The sequence below is a fragment of the Aspergillus brasiliensis genome, assembly GCF_001889945.1.
Source record: "Aspergillus brasiliensis CBS 101740 unplaced genomic scaffold ASPBRscaffold_14, whole genome shotgun sequence".
NCBI classification, from domain to species: Eukaryota; Fungi; Ascomycota; class Eurotiomycetes; order Eurotiales; family Aspergillaceae; genus Aspergillus; species Aspergillus brasiliensis.
The window spans coordinates 619786-635679 of NW_027137455.1; the positions used below are offsets into that span (position 1 = coordinate 619786).

Sequence of the window (15894 nt, forward strand, 5' to 3'; positions counted from 1 at the left end):
CTTGCTGGCTGTTAAGACACCAACATGACGCGTCTAGGCATTCAGGGAGATGGAAATGACTCAGATCATGAGTTTCGGTCCTATGGTTGGGCTGGGTGTATTTGCCCTCACTTCGGTAAGTCCTTCAATGCGGAGGCGGCTTGTACTGATGTCAACAGCTGCTGGCGTTGTTTCTGCTTCATGTATGCTACAATGTCTTTCTTCATCCACTGAGGCATTACCCGGGCCCCAATCTATGGGCTGCCACGCGCCTACCATGGTGCTGGTACCAGGCTCATGGCCATCTAAACCAGAAGCTGCTCGAATTGCATCTCCGATACGGCGCCACTGTGCGGGTGGCTCCGAACGAGCTATCCTATAATTCAGAGGAAGCTTGGAGAGCCATATACGGACCGAGATCAGACGAGATGGGCAAAGACCCCGTCTTTTCGCTGCGAACTCCAACTGGCGTCCAAAGTATACTGTCTTGTCAGGGACTACCTCGGTTCAAGCTGACGAAGGACAGATATCCTGACGGCAGACAGACAGACACATACGAGACAACGTCGCCTTTTATCGCATGCTTTTTCCGAGAAAGCACTACGTGAGCAAGAAGGGATTATCCAGGGATATGTGGACCAGCTCATGAAGCAACTGGCCGCTCGAGCAAAGGATGGCCCGCAGGATATGGTGGACTGGTTTACCTTCATTGGTATGTTCGCCACTAACTGCGAAATGTATTATTCTCACATCTACAGCATACGATCTCATCCGAGACCTTTCCTTTGGCGAACGGTTTCATTGCCTGGACACCGCGGAATATGATCCCTTCGTGAGATCTATCCGGGCAATCTCGAAGGAATTGACGTTCATTCAGGTGTTCGCCTACTACAATCTACTGTCTCTCCGACAGCTCTTCATGCCGAAAGCCATTGCAGGAGCACGAGCACAGAACATGCAACGAGTTATTGAAACTGTTAATCGTCGAGTTGCCCGAAACACCGACCGCAAGGACTTCCTGCACTACATCCTCGCCGCGATGGAGACGGAAAAAGGAATGTCACGAGCAGAGATGAACGTCAACGCTTTTTCCTTCAGCATAGCTGGATCAGAGTCGTCTGCGACTGCATTAAGCGCGTTCGTGTATTACACTCTCTCACATGTGAGTGTGTACGATCGACTCGTCGCTGAGATTCGCGGAGCATTCGAGAAATATGAGCAGATAGATATCTCTTCTCTTGTCCAGCTGTCGTACCTTAATGCTGTACTACAGGAGACGCTGCGGATATACCCTCCTGTAGCTGTGACTCTACCCAGAGTAGTCCCTGCCAACGGCGCAGTCATTGATGGGAAGTTCGTGCCCGGTGGAGTGACCTTGGGAGTCAATCACTTCGCTTGCTATCACGACCCACACAACTTTCATCGTCCTGATGAGTTCTTACCTGAGCGGTGGCTGCCGGAATACCAGGACCAGGAGCCCTTTTTGAACGATTGTCAGAAAAGCTTCCAGCCCTTTTCGTTTGGGCCCAGGAACTGCCTGGGGAAGAATCTGGCGTGGGCGGAGATGCGGTTGATTGCGACGAAACTGCTGTATCTATTCGACATGGAGTTGGATGAGAGAAGTAAAGGCTGGACTGATGGACAGAAGATCTTTGGATTCTGGGTGAAACCATCGTTGTTTGTTAAATTTGTGCAGAGGGATGGCTAGCTATAAGGAGAAGACGAGATATGGAATGGACTGCTATGTGTAGAGATGCAGATTACATGAACGCGCACTGCGCCAAGATCCCTCGATGCAACTGCCACGAAAACTTGCATTCCTGGACTGATAGCTCACGCCAACCATGCATTCAACGTTAGGAGCATTCCAACGGTGAGCCTAGATAACTTTAACAGCTTGTACATTCCGGACCTCTTGGCCGGTCTGCATTCCACTCATTGACAACACTGTTAATTCCGTACGCTTATCCTACCAGTAACGAGAACATCCCTCAGCAGACCTATCTTTGCTAAAGCTACGCAGCTTTCCTCTCCTCGACCAAGGCATCAACATACTTTTCTCCCTCAGTCTCAGTCTCAGTCACAGCCACACTCCCATTCCTCCTTCCCTCCATTTCCAACCTCTCCACCTCCTCCTCACTGACCGGCACAGTCGCAAACCTTCTCAACGCGGCCTTGTTAATTTCCGGCGTAAGCACCGTCCCCTCGCCAATCAAGTACTCTAAATACTCAAAATACCTCACAAAGAACCCCGGTGTCGCCGTGTTCATAAAAACAGCTTCCTCGTCGAATGGATTACTGAATCGATGCGGTAGACGGATAGGCACGATGATAAGGTCACCGGCTTTGGCATCGACGTCGGCACGCCCGGGACTGTGGAAGCGGACTGTTCCTTTCTGTATACCACTATCATCAACACACTGTGTCTCTATAGGGATAAGAAGAGAAAGAACAATGGTAGAGTATAATCACCGTAACGTAGAACCCCTCATCATGCATTTCATGAAAGTGGAACACGGGACCCTCGCTGTGCGGCGGAAGGAGACTTTCGATTGCAGCGAGACGATATTGAGTGTGCGTCCCGTCTTCCATGACTCGATAGAGGTCTATCACCGTTAGTGCGACATATCAACACAGGTAAGGGGGTGTGCAGCTAATGTGGTAGTACATTGTCCGAGTCGGCGCCATGGCGTGCGCTCCGGCTGGTAGTGGTGGATGGATAGGTTTTTAGTGTATTCTAGGTCGACGCGGTCCATGTTCGTGGTAGTTACAGGGAGGTTGGCTAGGCGGTCTTGATGAAGTGTAGCATTGGTAGTAGTAGGTATAATATATTTCTCCTAGTTGAGTAGGTCGGAGCCCGATGAGGAGTACATTGGCTTGGCAGTGTCTCGATAGTACGGGAGCTGACAGGGTTTGCTTTTGGGCTGGTCGTGAAACAATTGCTTTGCAAATTGACTGATCAAGAGAAATAGTTGCGCTTGGCTGTCGGAGGTTATCGGCATGAAGATGGGCTGATGCTGCGATTCAGCATGTGGTGGCCTTGAGTGGGCTTTCCAGGATCAACCTTCGGTACCTACCAAGAGGCTTACCATCAGTGAAAGTTGGGAATGATCTGTTGGACAAAGGGAATAGCCACGATGTACCACCTGCCGCAACCTGTGCTGACTGCAAACTGGCGAGTAGACTATTCACGGTATGTTCGATTCGTATACTATCCATATTTACCATGTACATTGTTCTCTCAACCAATATACTACTCAACGTAGATTCAATCCCTTCCTATATGCTATCATCATCACTTATCCACAAAGCTAATCTCCCACAACCCCTTATACACATGCGAACTCCTCTCGAACGTAGTCTCCACCCGTATTCCCGGGCCAGCCTGCTCAAACACACCCACCCACTCTTCATGCGTCCTCTGCTTCACATTATGCATACTCATGGTCGTAACATCCCTCCGTCGATATGCAATCTCCTCATGTACCGGAAACTGTCCAGAAACAGGCGACACTCCATCCGTAACCAAGATACGGGCAGATGCGCCCGCCCCTTCCTTGATGGTCCTCAGCAGTCTCACGACATCCGCATCGGACCAGTTCCATAGCAAATTTCTAATCACGTATAACCATACCGTATGTGTATCGCACGCAGGGGGTGCATCGAACACCGACTGGCATTGCGTGAAGGATATCCGTTCCCGACAAGAAGATGGGACCTGGGCACTACCCCGGTCCAGAAAGTCTTGGGAGTCGGAGCGGACTTCGAATGTTAGTTCTGGATGTTTCTGTACAAGGGAGACAGAAGCAAATCCATAGCGGCCTCCGACCTCGACGATTTTGGTCTTGGTGCTGGGCTCGTGCTGCTGGATATAACACTCGATCAGGGCATCCGCGGGGTCCAGGGCTATCATATCCAATCCGTTCAGTAAACACTATATGAAGAGGCATAAAAAGATTCTCACCTCGCGAAACTCCCTTCATGGCACGACGAAATCGCTCTCCCTTATCCGGATGACAAGCATGCCAGTTATACATTTCCATGCCGAACCTATGCTATTAGCATTGATCGAACCCACAATTCAATAGTGATACTCACCCCTCCTTAAACGCCGACTCACCATCAGCATACCCATTTGGCTTCCGTGCCAAAGCATCCGCTAAATGTGCACCTGCAATACGAGTATCGAACAGTCTGCTCCGTAAGCAATCGTACGTGCTAGCTCGCGAGTAATACATACTGGAATTCCAACCATGCCCTAGAATCACTATCCTTGACCAGCTCCACCGACACAGCAGTCAATGTATAGATACCCTTTTCGGGCTCATCAACAATGCGTCGACACCGAAGTAGCCCAAGAATCCGAACAAGCTTATCCGCTGGGATACTAGACTGGGACTCGAGATCGTGAATAGAAGCCCGTCCTGAACGAGCTATGTACTCGAGGGTCTTCGAGTGGAGGAACGCATATAGCGCTGCGTGGTCCCAATGAGAGGAGACAAACTCGTGTAGAAATTCTTGTGGTCCTTGGATTAGTAAGGTTAGTTCCTCTAGCAGACCGAGAGCTGTGGTTCGTGTGGCGGCGATCTTAGAATCCGACCAGAATGAAGTTTTGGTGTCTGCATAGAGTGACGGAGGAGGGATATCTGCTTCATTGCAGGTTTGCTCAAGTTGGATGCAGAGAGCGAGGATCTGTGTGGCTAGTTCTCGAATAGTAGGAGACATCTTGCACTGCTGATTCAGCTTTCCGAACGCATTCTATCTATCCTGGTCTGCGCCAAGGTGGGGTGGCTGTGGTTATAAAGCATCCCATATGAGTAAATACATTCCGATGCGGCGTCCGGAATCCGAGCAGATACGTTATATCTGTCAGACTCAGCACATAGCTACCATGATAGTGACCATAGCCCCAATGCAATTATCCAATCAATGCTTGGTGTCACCTACCCTAACCTCCCTGATGCCATACGAACATCCCATCTACACCTTGAATCCCTACATCAAAAGAACGACCTCACCAGTCCCTCAACCCTATCATAAAACTCCCCTCGATCAACCCCCCTTAAAGCCCTCTTCACAATGACCGGCACCTCATCCCTACACACCCCAAACTCCTCCTCCAACGAGCCAACCCCCAACCCCAATGCCTCGACCAACGCCACAATCCTCTCCCCGACCACACTCGCATCAACAGCATCATCCCCCGTCCTAACACCCCCAACCGCCTCAACCAACCTCGCAATCTCCCTCTCCTTCCCCTCCTCACCCGCCATAAACCCAACCACCTTCCCAAGCGTCACACAACTCGTAACGCCATGCGGAATCCCATACGGACTCCCCAGCGCATATCCCAACGAATGCGACAATCCCATCCCTGCACCACCCAAATCCTCACCTTTCAATCCGGAACTAGCAAACGAAGCTAACATCAACCTCACAGTGACTGCATCAACATCATCATCATCACCCATGTGATTATTCTCCTTCGCCTTAGGCAAACACTCAAACAACTCCCTCACAGCATAAATAGCAAGTATCTTCCAAGGTACTTCACTAGCAGTAGGATGATACATTGCCTCCACGGCATGATCTAAGGCTCTGATCCCCGTGCTGAGCCATAGATCCATCGGGGTGTATTTCGTATACACTGGATCGTAGAAAATACCATGGACTGCCATTCTGGCATCTCGGATACCGGTTTTCGTTCCATCGGGCTGCGTGGTGCTTCCGCCGGGGGTTGTTTCGGCGGCGCTGAGGGTGGTGGGGATGGCGAGGTGGGTTAGTTTTGAGGTGGTGGTGGCCTGATGGAATTTGAGGGCGAGGATTTTGGCGGCGTCGATGGGAGAGCCGCCGCCGAGGGAGATCAGCGTGTCGATTGTGGGGTCTTGGGTGTGGAGGGTGAGGAGGGTACGGAGGGCAGCGTCGATGGTGTGGGAGGGCGTGTGTTGGGTTATGGAGGAGATGGTGGCTGCGTGGTGGGTGGATAGGAGGGTTTGGAGGCGCTGGACGAGAGGTGTGCGGGTTGCGAGGGTCGTGCCGGTGATGATGATGGCTTTGGAGGTTTGGTTTGGGAGGGAGGAGAGGAGGTGTTTGGAGACGCAGTCGGGACCGTAGTAGAGGTGTTGGAGATGGGGGTTGGGTTGCCAGTGGCCGGAGAGGGGGGGGAATTGAGACATGATGGGATGATTCTGGAGATGGTGGAAGAAGGTTAGAATATAGTTGACTTGTTGACTTGATGACTGCCATAGCATTATATACAGTGGCCCATCTCTTCGCATAGCCACCTACCGATTGGGGTCATCAGAGACCCCTGTCTACGACTATTATTTCCTAGTTGTCAATGAAACACAGCCAGGGTAACCGGCGCTCGGACACCGAGATTTGAGACGGATTCCGGGGAAGCGATGCCCTGTATCACACATTTCCAGGGAAAGACACGCACGGGTGGGAGCAATATGGGAGACTGGTTTTACGGAGTCGTATAATAAGTTCGATACTTTTGTGGTAAGCCTCTTATTCTGGCGAGCAGCCTGCCGCATACTGGTTGGTGCCTTGGCTTTGATATATCACCATTCAATATGGCCGATCACTATGAGTGAGCTTTTAGAGAATATTCGGGAGTATTATATACGTACGTTATGGTATATTTTCATTAGCAGGCAAGTATATAACGCTATTGCAATCTAGTCGGTCTTTATATATGTGTCTGACGACTCCTGTTCAAATTTTGAATCGCCATCTCAGATTCTCATCGCCTTCTCAAGAAGCGTGTCTAAAAGGGTCGAAACTAAGAGGCAGAAGGTTGAAGCAAGTACCACGTATATAACTCACAATGCGCACGTATCAGCAGCACCGCCTACCTGTTCATTATGTGAGTTCGCCAGTATCAAAGGCGACCTTCCACATTCTGTCGGCCACGGTATAATCCCTTCCCCATCCATGGCCGGTGTGCTAGCATTCCATGTCCCGAGGGGCGTCACAGGCCCAAGAGGAGACAGTGCGAGCGATGACGCACCGCTGAGCCAACTTTCCCAATTCAGAGGAGCAGTTGATTGGTGTACCACCGGCCAACAAGGCGGACTGGGAAGGTCATTCTGTGTAGGAGCCCTTGGCGAGTCAACAGAATGACAATCCAAATGTGCATCCAGAACAGCGCGCATCAAAGAAATCAACTGTGAAAATACCCAGGCTACCTTTTGGTGGTAGGTATTCGCCTGCATCCGACTGGCATACTCGGTATAGCAAGCCGACACCCGCCGCAGCAAATCCAAGTCGGATATCATACCAGCCGGAGCGTCACGCGAGCGTGACATGAGAAGATCTTGTGATAGAATGAAAAATGCAGGAACAGAAAATGCATCGAACACGCTTGTGAGTGAAATACTAGGAGAACAACGAAACTGGTGGTTGCTTTTTGAAGTGGGTATTTCCCTTCTTATCAAAGCGTGAAGGTAGTATAAGACCGCTGGATCTTGGTCCCCGTGGGCTATCAGCAGAAGCAAACAACTCATCCGCGCATCTTGCTGGATTCTATGCGCGTGATATGGCTCATTTCCATGTTGATAGGCCATGATCCGCGTTGCCAAGAACTCCATCGTCTCTATTGCATGAGACCTGTGAAATTCTGCCGGCGTGTATTGGCCACGAAATAGATACAGTCTTTGAGTGTACTCATCGAGCTGCTTTTCAATATGCATCAGCAATTCCCGGGTGTCATGACCCTTCATCGACGTCGAGCTCATCTGGACCAGGCGGTGTATCTCGTCCTGCACCAAGGCTAGATGTAGCCGATTTGAGTGCTTTCCCGACTGATCAACTGTTGCACGCAACTGAGCTGTGATGTCGTAATCGTCACAGGGCATCCAAAGCACTGAGCCACGAAGAGTATACAAGCTCCGATCACGAACGTACAACGCTCGAAGCACCTTGGCACGTTCGACCTGTTCAATATCACTCTGATCCAAAGCTTCACTGCAATGCAAGCCCATGACCCGCGCCAGCGTGCACGCATGAGCGAATATCAACTCGGCCGATCCGGAATAGTCGAACGCTTGCGCCGCAACACTCTGCATATCCAATGTCAGCGCCACACACAAACAGGTCCCGTGTCCACTACCATACGAGGAGAAGCAAAGTCTGCACATTGATGAGCCTTGGCGTAGTTAGCAGGCCAGGGCAAACCGCTACCGCCCGGCTGGGTACGAAGGGATGCGCGAAGCTGCCAGGCAATCCATGCGTAGCTTGAGATGTGACCCGGGCCAACAGAGTAATGACTTGGAAGCAAATGCCCCATGCGTCATCATCGGACTGCCGCTGATGCTGTGAGTACATGCGCTCGAGGCTGGACCGTAGATTCTCCGGCACAAATACGTCGGTCTGGCAGTCTTGATGCTGGAAGAACTGATCCACGGCAGCGGTAACCTGCTGCCTTGGCAGCAGCGGAACTACAAGTCGGCCGCTGTTTGATGGGATAGGTTCTGACAAGCTTATAGTCTCGCATAAGTGGTGCAGCATGTCGCACAGTGGTTGCCATATAGCTTCCGTCGTGTGGGGGGCAACCCGTTTCCGGAGGCTTTCGCAGAGTGCAGCAACAGACGGGCGTCCAAAATAATATTCTGACTGTCCAGAGGCATAGGCCCCTAACACGTCTGCCTTATGCTCCTCTTCATCATTATCGGTACCGTCGCAGCTACTCGTTCCAGATACCCCATCAATCAAGCTTCTTGATTGGGATGGCTCGTGCTCCTCAAACGCCGGAGTCCGAATGCCAGGTCCATGCAGACGGCTAAGGTGAGACTCGATGGTCGTCAATCGATCCTGCAGTCGATCGATGCTAGCGCACCTGTAGCATGGTAAGCATTGATGTCCTTGCTAGTCAAGATGGGTCGCTGACAGTAACTTGAGGTGATTTACACGTTTGGCAGGAATCCGATACATGCACATCATTCCGCTCTCCCTCTCGCAGTTACGACAATGAGGTCGTTCCCGGCCGCAGCGGATCTTGCGCTCTCGGCATCTGGTGCACGCCAAGTCTGGCATGGCATATTCACCACGATTCTGGGATGTTGCCATTAGTGCTTAGTAGGACGATGCTAGTAAGGTGAGTGTCATACTTGTTTGTGCTTCATGAGTGTTGCAGCCAGGTTACCCTTTTCTTTAAACTTCGGTGTCCCTGTCCTGGCAATCCTACCACTTCGAGGCACCAACAGTGTGAGCACCAAATGAACGAAAATATTCCAGCTTGTGGAATACGCATGACAAAGGTCAGTGAGACTACACTATTATACTCTATCGGATAAGACCTTGCAAACAGCAGATTGGCCAGGACGTCTGGTATGTCTGACAAGGGCAGTTACACTTGACAGCCCCGCCATCTTCTCCTGTGGCAGAGGGTGTAGCTTTGTCTTGTTTCTCGCTCGGGGCTCGGATTGGTTGTCTACAACCCAGTTGCCTTTCACCACCGATTTTCCCTTGCACTTCATGTCGCTTGGGAACCGGCATGTCTACTCCCGTAACAGGCGATCATTGCTCAGACTTGACTGAGCCAAAGGGTGGGGTAGTGATAGGGTGACGTAGACCAACGACGGCATCGATTTGAAATCAGACTGCGCCTGATTTCAAGTGCATGACTAGGGCGTTACTTTTCGTAATTCAGCTCTATGACCCCACTTGAAAGTCCAGAAAACAGAAGGTTGAGATTGGTCGTGTCTCGTGAAGGGAACAGAAATAGCAATGTATATATGAGCGGGTGCTGCCGTTTCCGTCAGCAGAAGGGCCCTGCTATCGCAATTTTCGTCGGTAGGCAGCAGCTACATCCCTCCCAGAGCTTATCCGAGACTCAGTAGGTCGTAGATGGCTGGATGTAGGTCGAACAATGCCTGTCAACACTTATTTACCGCTGAGTCAGCGGCATACGGCCGGCTTCAGCCAGCCTAATGTCAAGGGATGTATGCTCTTGTTGTCTCAAGCCTATATCTCACCATTCAGATGTCCTCCATAAATGGGTGTGGTCGTGATGCCGGTATAGGATAGCGACTGAATTAACTCGAAGGGCTCGATGTAGTATTGACTTTTCAGGTCTTACTGACAATGTCAGATTGACGAACAGGCGATTGTCTTGTGATACGTCGTCAATCAAATCGCATGATGTTCGTATGTAGAAAATCTGGTAATCGAGGTGTACATTTTTCTGCTCATCAGCCCACAACGTATGCTGTATTCCACAGCGATCTAGATGATCGCAGAGGTGGTAATTCCTGGCTAGACCCGAACACGCACGAGAACCGATACGTTTATTGAAGACACACTCTTGACACACAAGAGGTATATTCCTGGTCCACTGGTTCAGTGTGCGCCATTATTCCTTCGGCGAGACAGGACAATATAGTTAACTCATTGGTCTTATCCCAGAGTTAATCTCCGGCAAATCCGATCCTGTCCAGTTCAGAGACATCAGCAGGTCGATGGCGAGAATCGGGCTGACACCTGTGTAACAAAGCTGGTTAGGCGGGGAAGGTCGGTGAGTGCTAGCTTTCAGCTCCAGGACCTCTGTTTCTAGCCCATTCGTAGTCAAGGTTTTGCTGACATGCCGTGTGCTTCATGAGAACTTCCACGGCGAGAAGCCGTGCATAGGCTACAGGCGCGGTCTTCGAACCGGCCTGGTCAGCAAATACCAGTTGTGGTTTCAGGCGCCGTACCGGCCAACTACTATTTTCCAAGTCTCTCTTGGACAAGTAAATCCAGGACCCTATGTTGCTGTTTCAACCTGCAGAAACGGTGCATGAAATGCGATGCTGCAGGACCTTTATACTTAGTAGCTGTCATATTGGTAGCGATTGTCTGTCACACTGGCGATGTGAAATATCATGCTAGTAGTATCCGATCATGATATATAAGTATGTTCAGAGCTATAGGAATAGGGCTGCTACGGCACCATAGTGAACTGGAGTCTTTAGACTGGTGATAGTACCCAAGTAAAGCCAAATTAAGTTACTCGGGGCTCATAGATAATTTTCATATGGAGCCAAGTCTAAATATGATGGCGATGGAGCGAGCAGAACAAGTGTACTGCAATGGAGGAAAGGTTGAGAGATGCGATCCGGGAAGATAGATTCTCCGCCTTTGGCTCTTATACCAATAATACCGCCAAGCATAACAACAAGATCCGATATGGTGTAGTGGCTAACATCGCCGTCTCTCACACGGCAGCCGGGGGTTCGATTCCCCCTATCGGAGCACAACATTTCCTTTTCTTTTTCTTCCCTCTACTTTACTATCCTACCTAATTGCTTTCTTTTCCCATTATTAATTTGTCCTGTACTGCTACTATTGGACAACAAATGCAGCCACATCAGACTGCGGTGGCTCTTAGTTGGCAGCAGCAGCCAGTGAACACGATTAGACTTTCACTCTATAATCAATTGTGTCAACTTATAGTGGCTATCATTACATTGCAGACTTGGTCACTTCACCCCTTCTCCCTAACTAACCAACTCTCCTAACAAACACAGTAACTACACAACCCACTAAGCATTAATGCTAATGGTATACGGCGAAACCGTAAACCAAGCATCCGAGCCCGTCATCGGCTCGGTCCCCGCACCCAAGGTCTGCAGATACAAGCTCGAGCTTACGCCCTCATTATCAATGAGATAGGTAAAGAACTGCATGAGATCGGCGGAAAAGTCCGTGATCGTCTCGCGGGCGACGAAACTAAACACGGTCCAATCGTTAGGACCCTTGTAGAGATCCCAGGTGTAGCCACCGATGGTGGGACTGGCGATAGCGCCGTCGGCGTTGCCAATGGGCTCGATGCCTCCGTAGGCGGCGAGCCAGATCATGATTTCGTACTCGTGGGTGGCGGTGGTGGAGTCTTCAGTGGAGAGGAAGGCGTCGTAGGAGACGTCGGCTTTGAGGTTGTCGCCCGTGTAGCTGATATTATCTTTAGATAATGGCTTAATGGGGGGTTATAGGGGGTAGGGGTATGGCTCACCTCCACTTCCAGGTCGAGGGGATCGTAGTGATCGTGCTCAGCTGCTTGGCACCGACGTTCAGGACGGCATTGGGATAGCTCTTGACGTAGTCGTCGCCGCCGGCCCAGGTCCACGATGTCTGCCAGGAGATGGAGTTGCCGCTGTCATAGTCGAGGTAGGTACACTCCGAGCCGGAGGTGGCATAGTCCTCACCCCAGAGATTGTTGTACAGGATGAAGTCGGAGGTGGTGATGATGTTGTTCTTGGTACAAATGGTGCCAATGGGGCCGCGGGCCGTCAGACCCGCTAGCGCAGGGACGGCGGCGCTCGCCAAGCACAGGGGGATAGACAGGTACCGGTTCATGGTGATTAATTGTTACTCAGTGGACTGGTTGATTCTTCGAAGAAGAGAGAATGTCGACCAGGTCGGTTACCAGGTTTTTATTCCCTCAATCCTGTAGATTAAAGGGGGAACTAGGTTTCGCCCCCAACGGGACTGAGTGGAATCCTTTCTCAAATTCTTCAAGCAACAATCTGGCTAAAAGGTCACCTAATGCAGGATTGCGGTCGCAGTCGAGTGGCTTAGCGGGTGGCCTAGTCTGACGGGCAGCTTAGCGAACCACATCGGGCATGTTTCAGGGCGATCGATCGGGATCATGGTTGGGAGAAGTTGGCGCTTGAGCTTTGAAGCTTGCACTGCCCTTGGAAGTAAGCTGTGAGATTAATGAAGCTTGATAGCGCCCCACTGTTGGTGTCCGGGTCCGTCGGATGTTGAGGTCAGCAGTAGTCTGGTGACGACGCATAGTTGTGTAGCAGATGTGCTTGACCATAACCACTAACAAAGTATATCAATCCTGATAATGGCTAAGAATAGGTTAGTTGGTCGGAGTAGTGTTGCTCTCAGGATCTTACATGTGTTCACCAGTTGTTGGTTTCCGGGAGCTACCAACCAGGGACAAATCCACCGCTGCAAGAGTATACCAACAAGCTGTATCAAATGAGTTGCCTGCTGAGTATGCAATTTTGGTGTTATGTTCAGTCTATGCTCTTGTTCCGGGCATATTAGATATTGAGTGTGATCGAGATCATAACATGACACTAAGTATCGGGACCAATGCCGCAGATCTTGCCAAGCATACTACTATCGGCCGAACGATAAGATGATCAGAGCCAAGTCATTAGTTAGTAACTTAGTATAGGTAGCAGTGCTGTACCCATGATAGTGTACTCTCTGTAGAAGGTAAGTTCTTTAATATCTGGATATTATCCTCACCACGTGGCCAGCCTTGGCACAGCATAACTAGTTAATTAGTTAATCAGTAAATTAGCTAGTTAGTTATTCAAAAATGATGACGAATATGCGGAATTGCTCCGGACCCCGCATATGCCCGCAAATGATGCCATTGCCAACTGTCCCTGCTACCTCCTCTTAACACCTCCTATCCCATGAGGTTCACTCGTATAATCAACACCCTCAATATCATATAAACACCATGTCCATCCACCGATCCGGCACCGCCGACAGCTGGCACGGCATCATCCCCAGCACCGCCTTCCCCGCCGAACCCGACCGCTACCACCTGTACATCGGACACTTCTGCCCCTTCGCCCAGCGCGTCAACTTCGTCCGACATCTCAAGGGCCTCACCGACATCATCAAAATCAGCGTGGTGCGACCGTACCCAAAGGGTGATCTCAAGGGTTGGCCGGGATGGAAGTTCCCGGCCTCGGACGATGAGTACCCCGGGGCAACGGTGGATCATCTCTACGGAGAGGATTACCTGCACAAGGTCTATTTCCGGGCGGATCCAGAATACAAGGGACGGTATTCGGTGCCGTTGTTGTGGGATATGAAGACGGGGACGGCGGTGTGTAATGTATGTATCCTACCCTACCTTCCTTATCTCTGCATTGGATCTTGGAGGATATGAATAGCTGACGGCTGATGGATGGCATATAGGAAAGTCTACAAATGCTCCGCTGGCTCCCCAAAGCATTCAACTCTCAGATCCCGGCCTCGCTGGCTGACATCGACCTCTACCCGAGCCATCTGCAGGCCAAGATCGACGCCATCAGTCCATGGATGCAATCGGATGTGAACTCGGGGGTATACAAGGCCGGATTCGCAGACTCGCAGGAGGAATATGACGCCAAGGTGGTGCGGGTATTCGGGGCATTGAACAAGCTTGAGCGCATTATCGCGCAGAATGGAGGTCCGTTCGTGCTCGGGAAGGAGATGACGGAGTTGGATGTGATGCTGTATACGACCCTGATTCGATTCGACGTGGTGTATGTGCAGCACTTTAAGTGTAATTTGGGGACCATCCGGCATGATTATCCGGTACTGCATAATTGGCTGAAGGGGATGTATTGGGATGTGGAGGCTGCGAGGAAGACGACGGATTTTAAGCATATCAAGGAGAACGTGAGTGATTCAAGGCCCTAAGAAGAGATGTGCTAATCTGCTGGAATAGTATACGAAGAGCCACTGGCACGTCAACCCCAAGGCGATCACACCACTAGGCCCGTACCCGGACATCGAGGAGGGTGTGGAGAGGGATTGGACCAAGTTGCGTGTCGGAGGGGTGAAGCACCCGGCTGTGTTGGAACATGAGGCCAGTATTCCTGATGTAAGCCAGTAGACTTATTCCAGATGATGGGTTTACCCAAAAATTGCATTGCCTTCATGAACATTAACCCAGCCAAGCCGGTCGGAAGTGTGCTCCGCAAGCTAGCCAGGATATGATCAGCGGATCTGCAAGTGAGATGAGAACGTTATTTGAGCGACATGTCTATTTCAGCGAGTTGAATCAAATTGTGTGATCTCGACCGGTAATCTGCTATTGTAGCTGGATGAAGTCTGGTCCGTCAGTGTCGTACGTGTTCAGAACCAACAAAATAACAGAAAGCATCTAGACCAGAGTACGTCTCAACCAACCACGACGTCTGTCATAAAAATACGATAGAGCATAACCCTGGTTTGACGGCAGGTCAAAAATGTAGATTATCACGTAAACGCCTAGAACGTAGTCCAAGTTCCCCTGACCCGGACTGAACCGTGGTTCAGATAGGGACGTAGAATAGGGATGTAGGTGTAGCTGTGGCATAGCCGGTGGCTAACACGAACTCGTGGGAAAGACAGCCGATAAACCACCTACAAATTTCATTACATCTTTTGAAATGCACATAGAACTTCTATCAATGTATGAGATCTTAAACCTACAGTACACGGACAAGTTGTTAAATAGAATAAGGGGGCGATACTCAGTAGTTGTCACCCCAATATAGGGCTTAGCATCATCTAATGTAAACCAAAAACCAGACAAGTGATGGAGAAGAGATACTTAGCTACCACATGATTTACAAACAAGCATACCTCCGCTTCAACTAACCTGAAGCAATCGCCAGATCGATTAACATCTAACGATCGATCTCAACGGCGCGTGTCCCGGCCACCCGAGAAATCCCAAAAATGGGTCCCCCGCAACCCCTCAAAAATGGTATCCCGATCGACAAGAAAGATAACCATGTATGTATGGCATCCACTACTGACATGGTTCTAGACTCTCACTTACTTTTGAAAGTACTCACTCTTGAGTATCATTATTCTGAAATATACTGATGATATGGTAGCAGAGAAGGATATAAATTGACCTCCATTGTCTTCAAATCTACCTACCATCATTCACAATTCACTAACTGTCCATCTCCCTCACCTACAACACTTATCCATCCAAACAATTCTACAACCTACCACTTTGTAAGTACGTCCCCTAAAAGCTACCAACTCAGAAAATACTAACCCTACATCTAGACACAAAATGAAATTCATCCTCCTCTCCGCCCTCTCCCTCCTGGCCGTCTTCGCCACCGCCAATCCCATCGACGTGGATGTCGGCGCAGTGGTCTCGGGCGCTGCCGACGCGGCTGCCAGTGTGGGTGC

The 15894-nt window shown here is 50.3% G+C and overlaps 7 protein-coding genes and 1 non-coding gene across 8 annotated transcripts; 3 read left to right on the forward strand and 5 right to left on the reverse strand.

Annotated features, from left to right (window-relative positions):
- Positions 1-49: 49 nt before the first annotated feature.
- ASPBRDRAFT_134602 (cytochrome P450) lies at positions 50-1687 on the forward strand (the record flags this gene model as incomplete). Its single annotated transcript, XM_067618626.1, has 4 exons — positions 50-115; positions 159-456; positions 506-691; positions 738-1687. The coding sequence occupies 4 exons, from the start codon at positions 50-52 to the stop codon at positions 1685-1687; spliced, it is 1500 nt and encodes a 499-aa protein (XP_067475253.1).
- A 253-nt stretch (positions 1688-1940) lies between these two features.
- ASPBRDRAFT_185837 (cupin domain-containing protein) lies at positions 1941-2577 on the reverse strand. The gene is made up of 2 exons (XM_067620055.1): positions 2452-2577; positions 1941-2375 (listed from the first exon to the last, which is right to left on the reverse strand). Exons 1-2 carry the CDS (start codon positions 2569-2571, stop codon positions 1995-1997), a joined length of 501 nt encoding a protein of 166 aa, XP_067475254.1. The 5' UTR covers positions 2572-2577; the 3' UTR covers positions 1941-1994.
- Positions 2578-3274: 697 nt separating this feature from the next.
- On the reverse strand, positions 3275-4704 carry ASPBRDRAFT_58580 (uncharacterized protein; the record flags this gene model as incomplete). The annotated part of the gene is made up of 4 exons (XM_067627926.1): positions 3275-3885; positions 3944-4029; positions 4078-4173; positions 4220-4704. 4 exons carry the CDS (start codon positions 4702-4704, stop codon positions 3275-3277), a joined length of 1278 nt encoding a protein of 425 aa, XP_067475255.1.
- A 275-nt stretch (positions 4705-4979) lies between these two features.
- On the reverse strand, positions 4980-6155 carry ASPBRDRAFT_134828 (iron-containing alcohol dehydrogenase; the record flags this gene model as incomplete). Its single annotated transcript, XM_067618647.1, has 1 exon — positions 4980-6155. One exon carries the CDS (start codon positions 6153-6155, stop codon positions 4980-4982), a length of 1176 nt encoding a protein of 391 aa, XP_067475256.1.
- A 651-nt stretch (positions 6156-6806) lies between these two features.
- On the reverse strand, positions 6807-9018 carry ASPBRDRAFT_58582 (Zn(II)2Cys6 transcription factor; the record flags this gene model as incomplete). The annotated part of the gene is made up of 3 exons (XM_067627927.1): positions 6807-8045; positions 8101-8821; positions 8873-9018. 3 exons carry the CDS (start codon positions 9016-9018, stop codon positions 6807-6809), a joined length of 2106 nt encoding a protein of 701 aa, XP_067475257.1.
- Positions 9019-11142: 2124 nt separating this feature from the next.
- Positions 11143-11214, forward strand: ASPBRDRAFT_t239. The gene has a single exon. It is a non-coding gene; the product is annotated as a tRNA-Glu (tRNA).
- A 290-nt stretch (positions 11215-11504) lies between these two features.
- On the reverse strand, positions 11505-12315 carry ASPBRDRAFT_58604 (uncharacterized protein; the record flags this gene model as incomplete). Its single annotated transcript, XM_067627930.1, has 2 exons — positions 11505-11910; positions 11972-12315. 2 exons carry the CDS (start codon positions 12313-12315, stop codon positions 11505-11507), a joined length of 750 nt encoding a protein of 249 aa, XP_067475258.1.
- A 1129-nt stretch (positions 12316-13444) lies between these two features.
- On the forward strand, positions 13445-14593 carry ASPBRDRAFT_134700 (uncharacterized protein; the record flags this gene model as incomplete). The annotated part of the gene is made up of 3 exons (XM_067618638.1): positions 13445-13828; positions 13912-14376; positions 14426-14593. 3 exons carry the CDS (start codon positions 13445-13447, stop codon positions 14591-14593), a joined length of 1017 nt encoding a protein of 338 aa, XP_067475259.1.
- Between the last annotated feature and the right edge of the window lie 1301 nt (positions 14594-15894).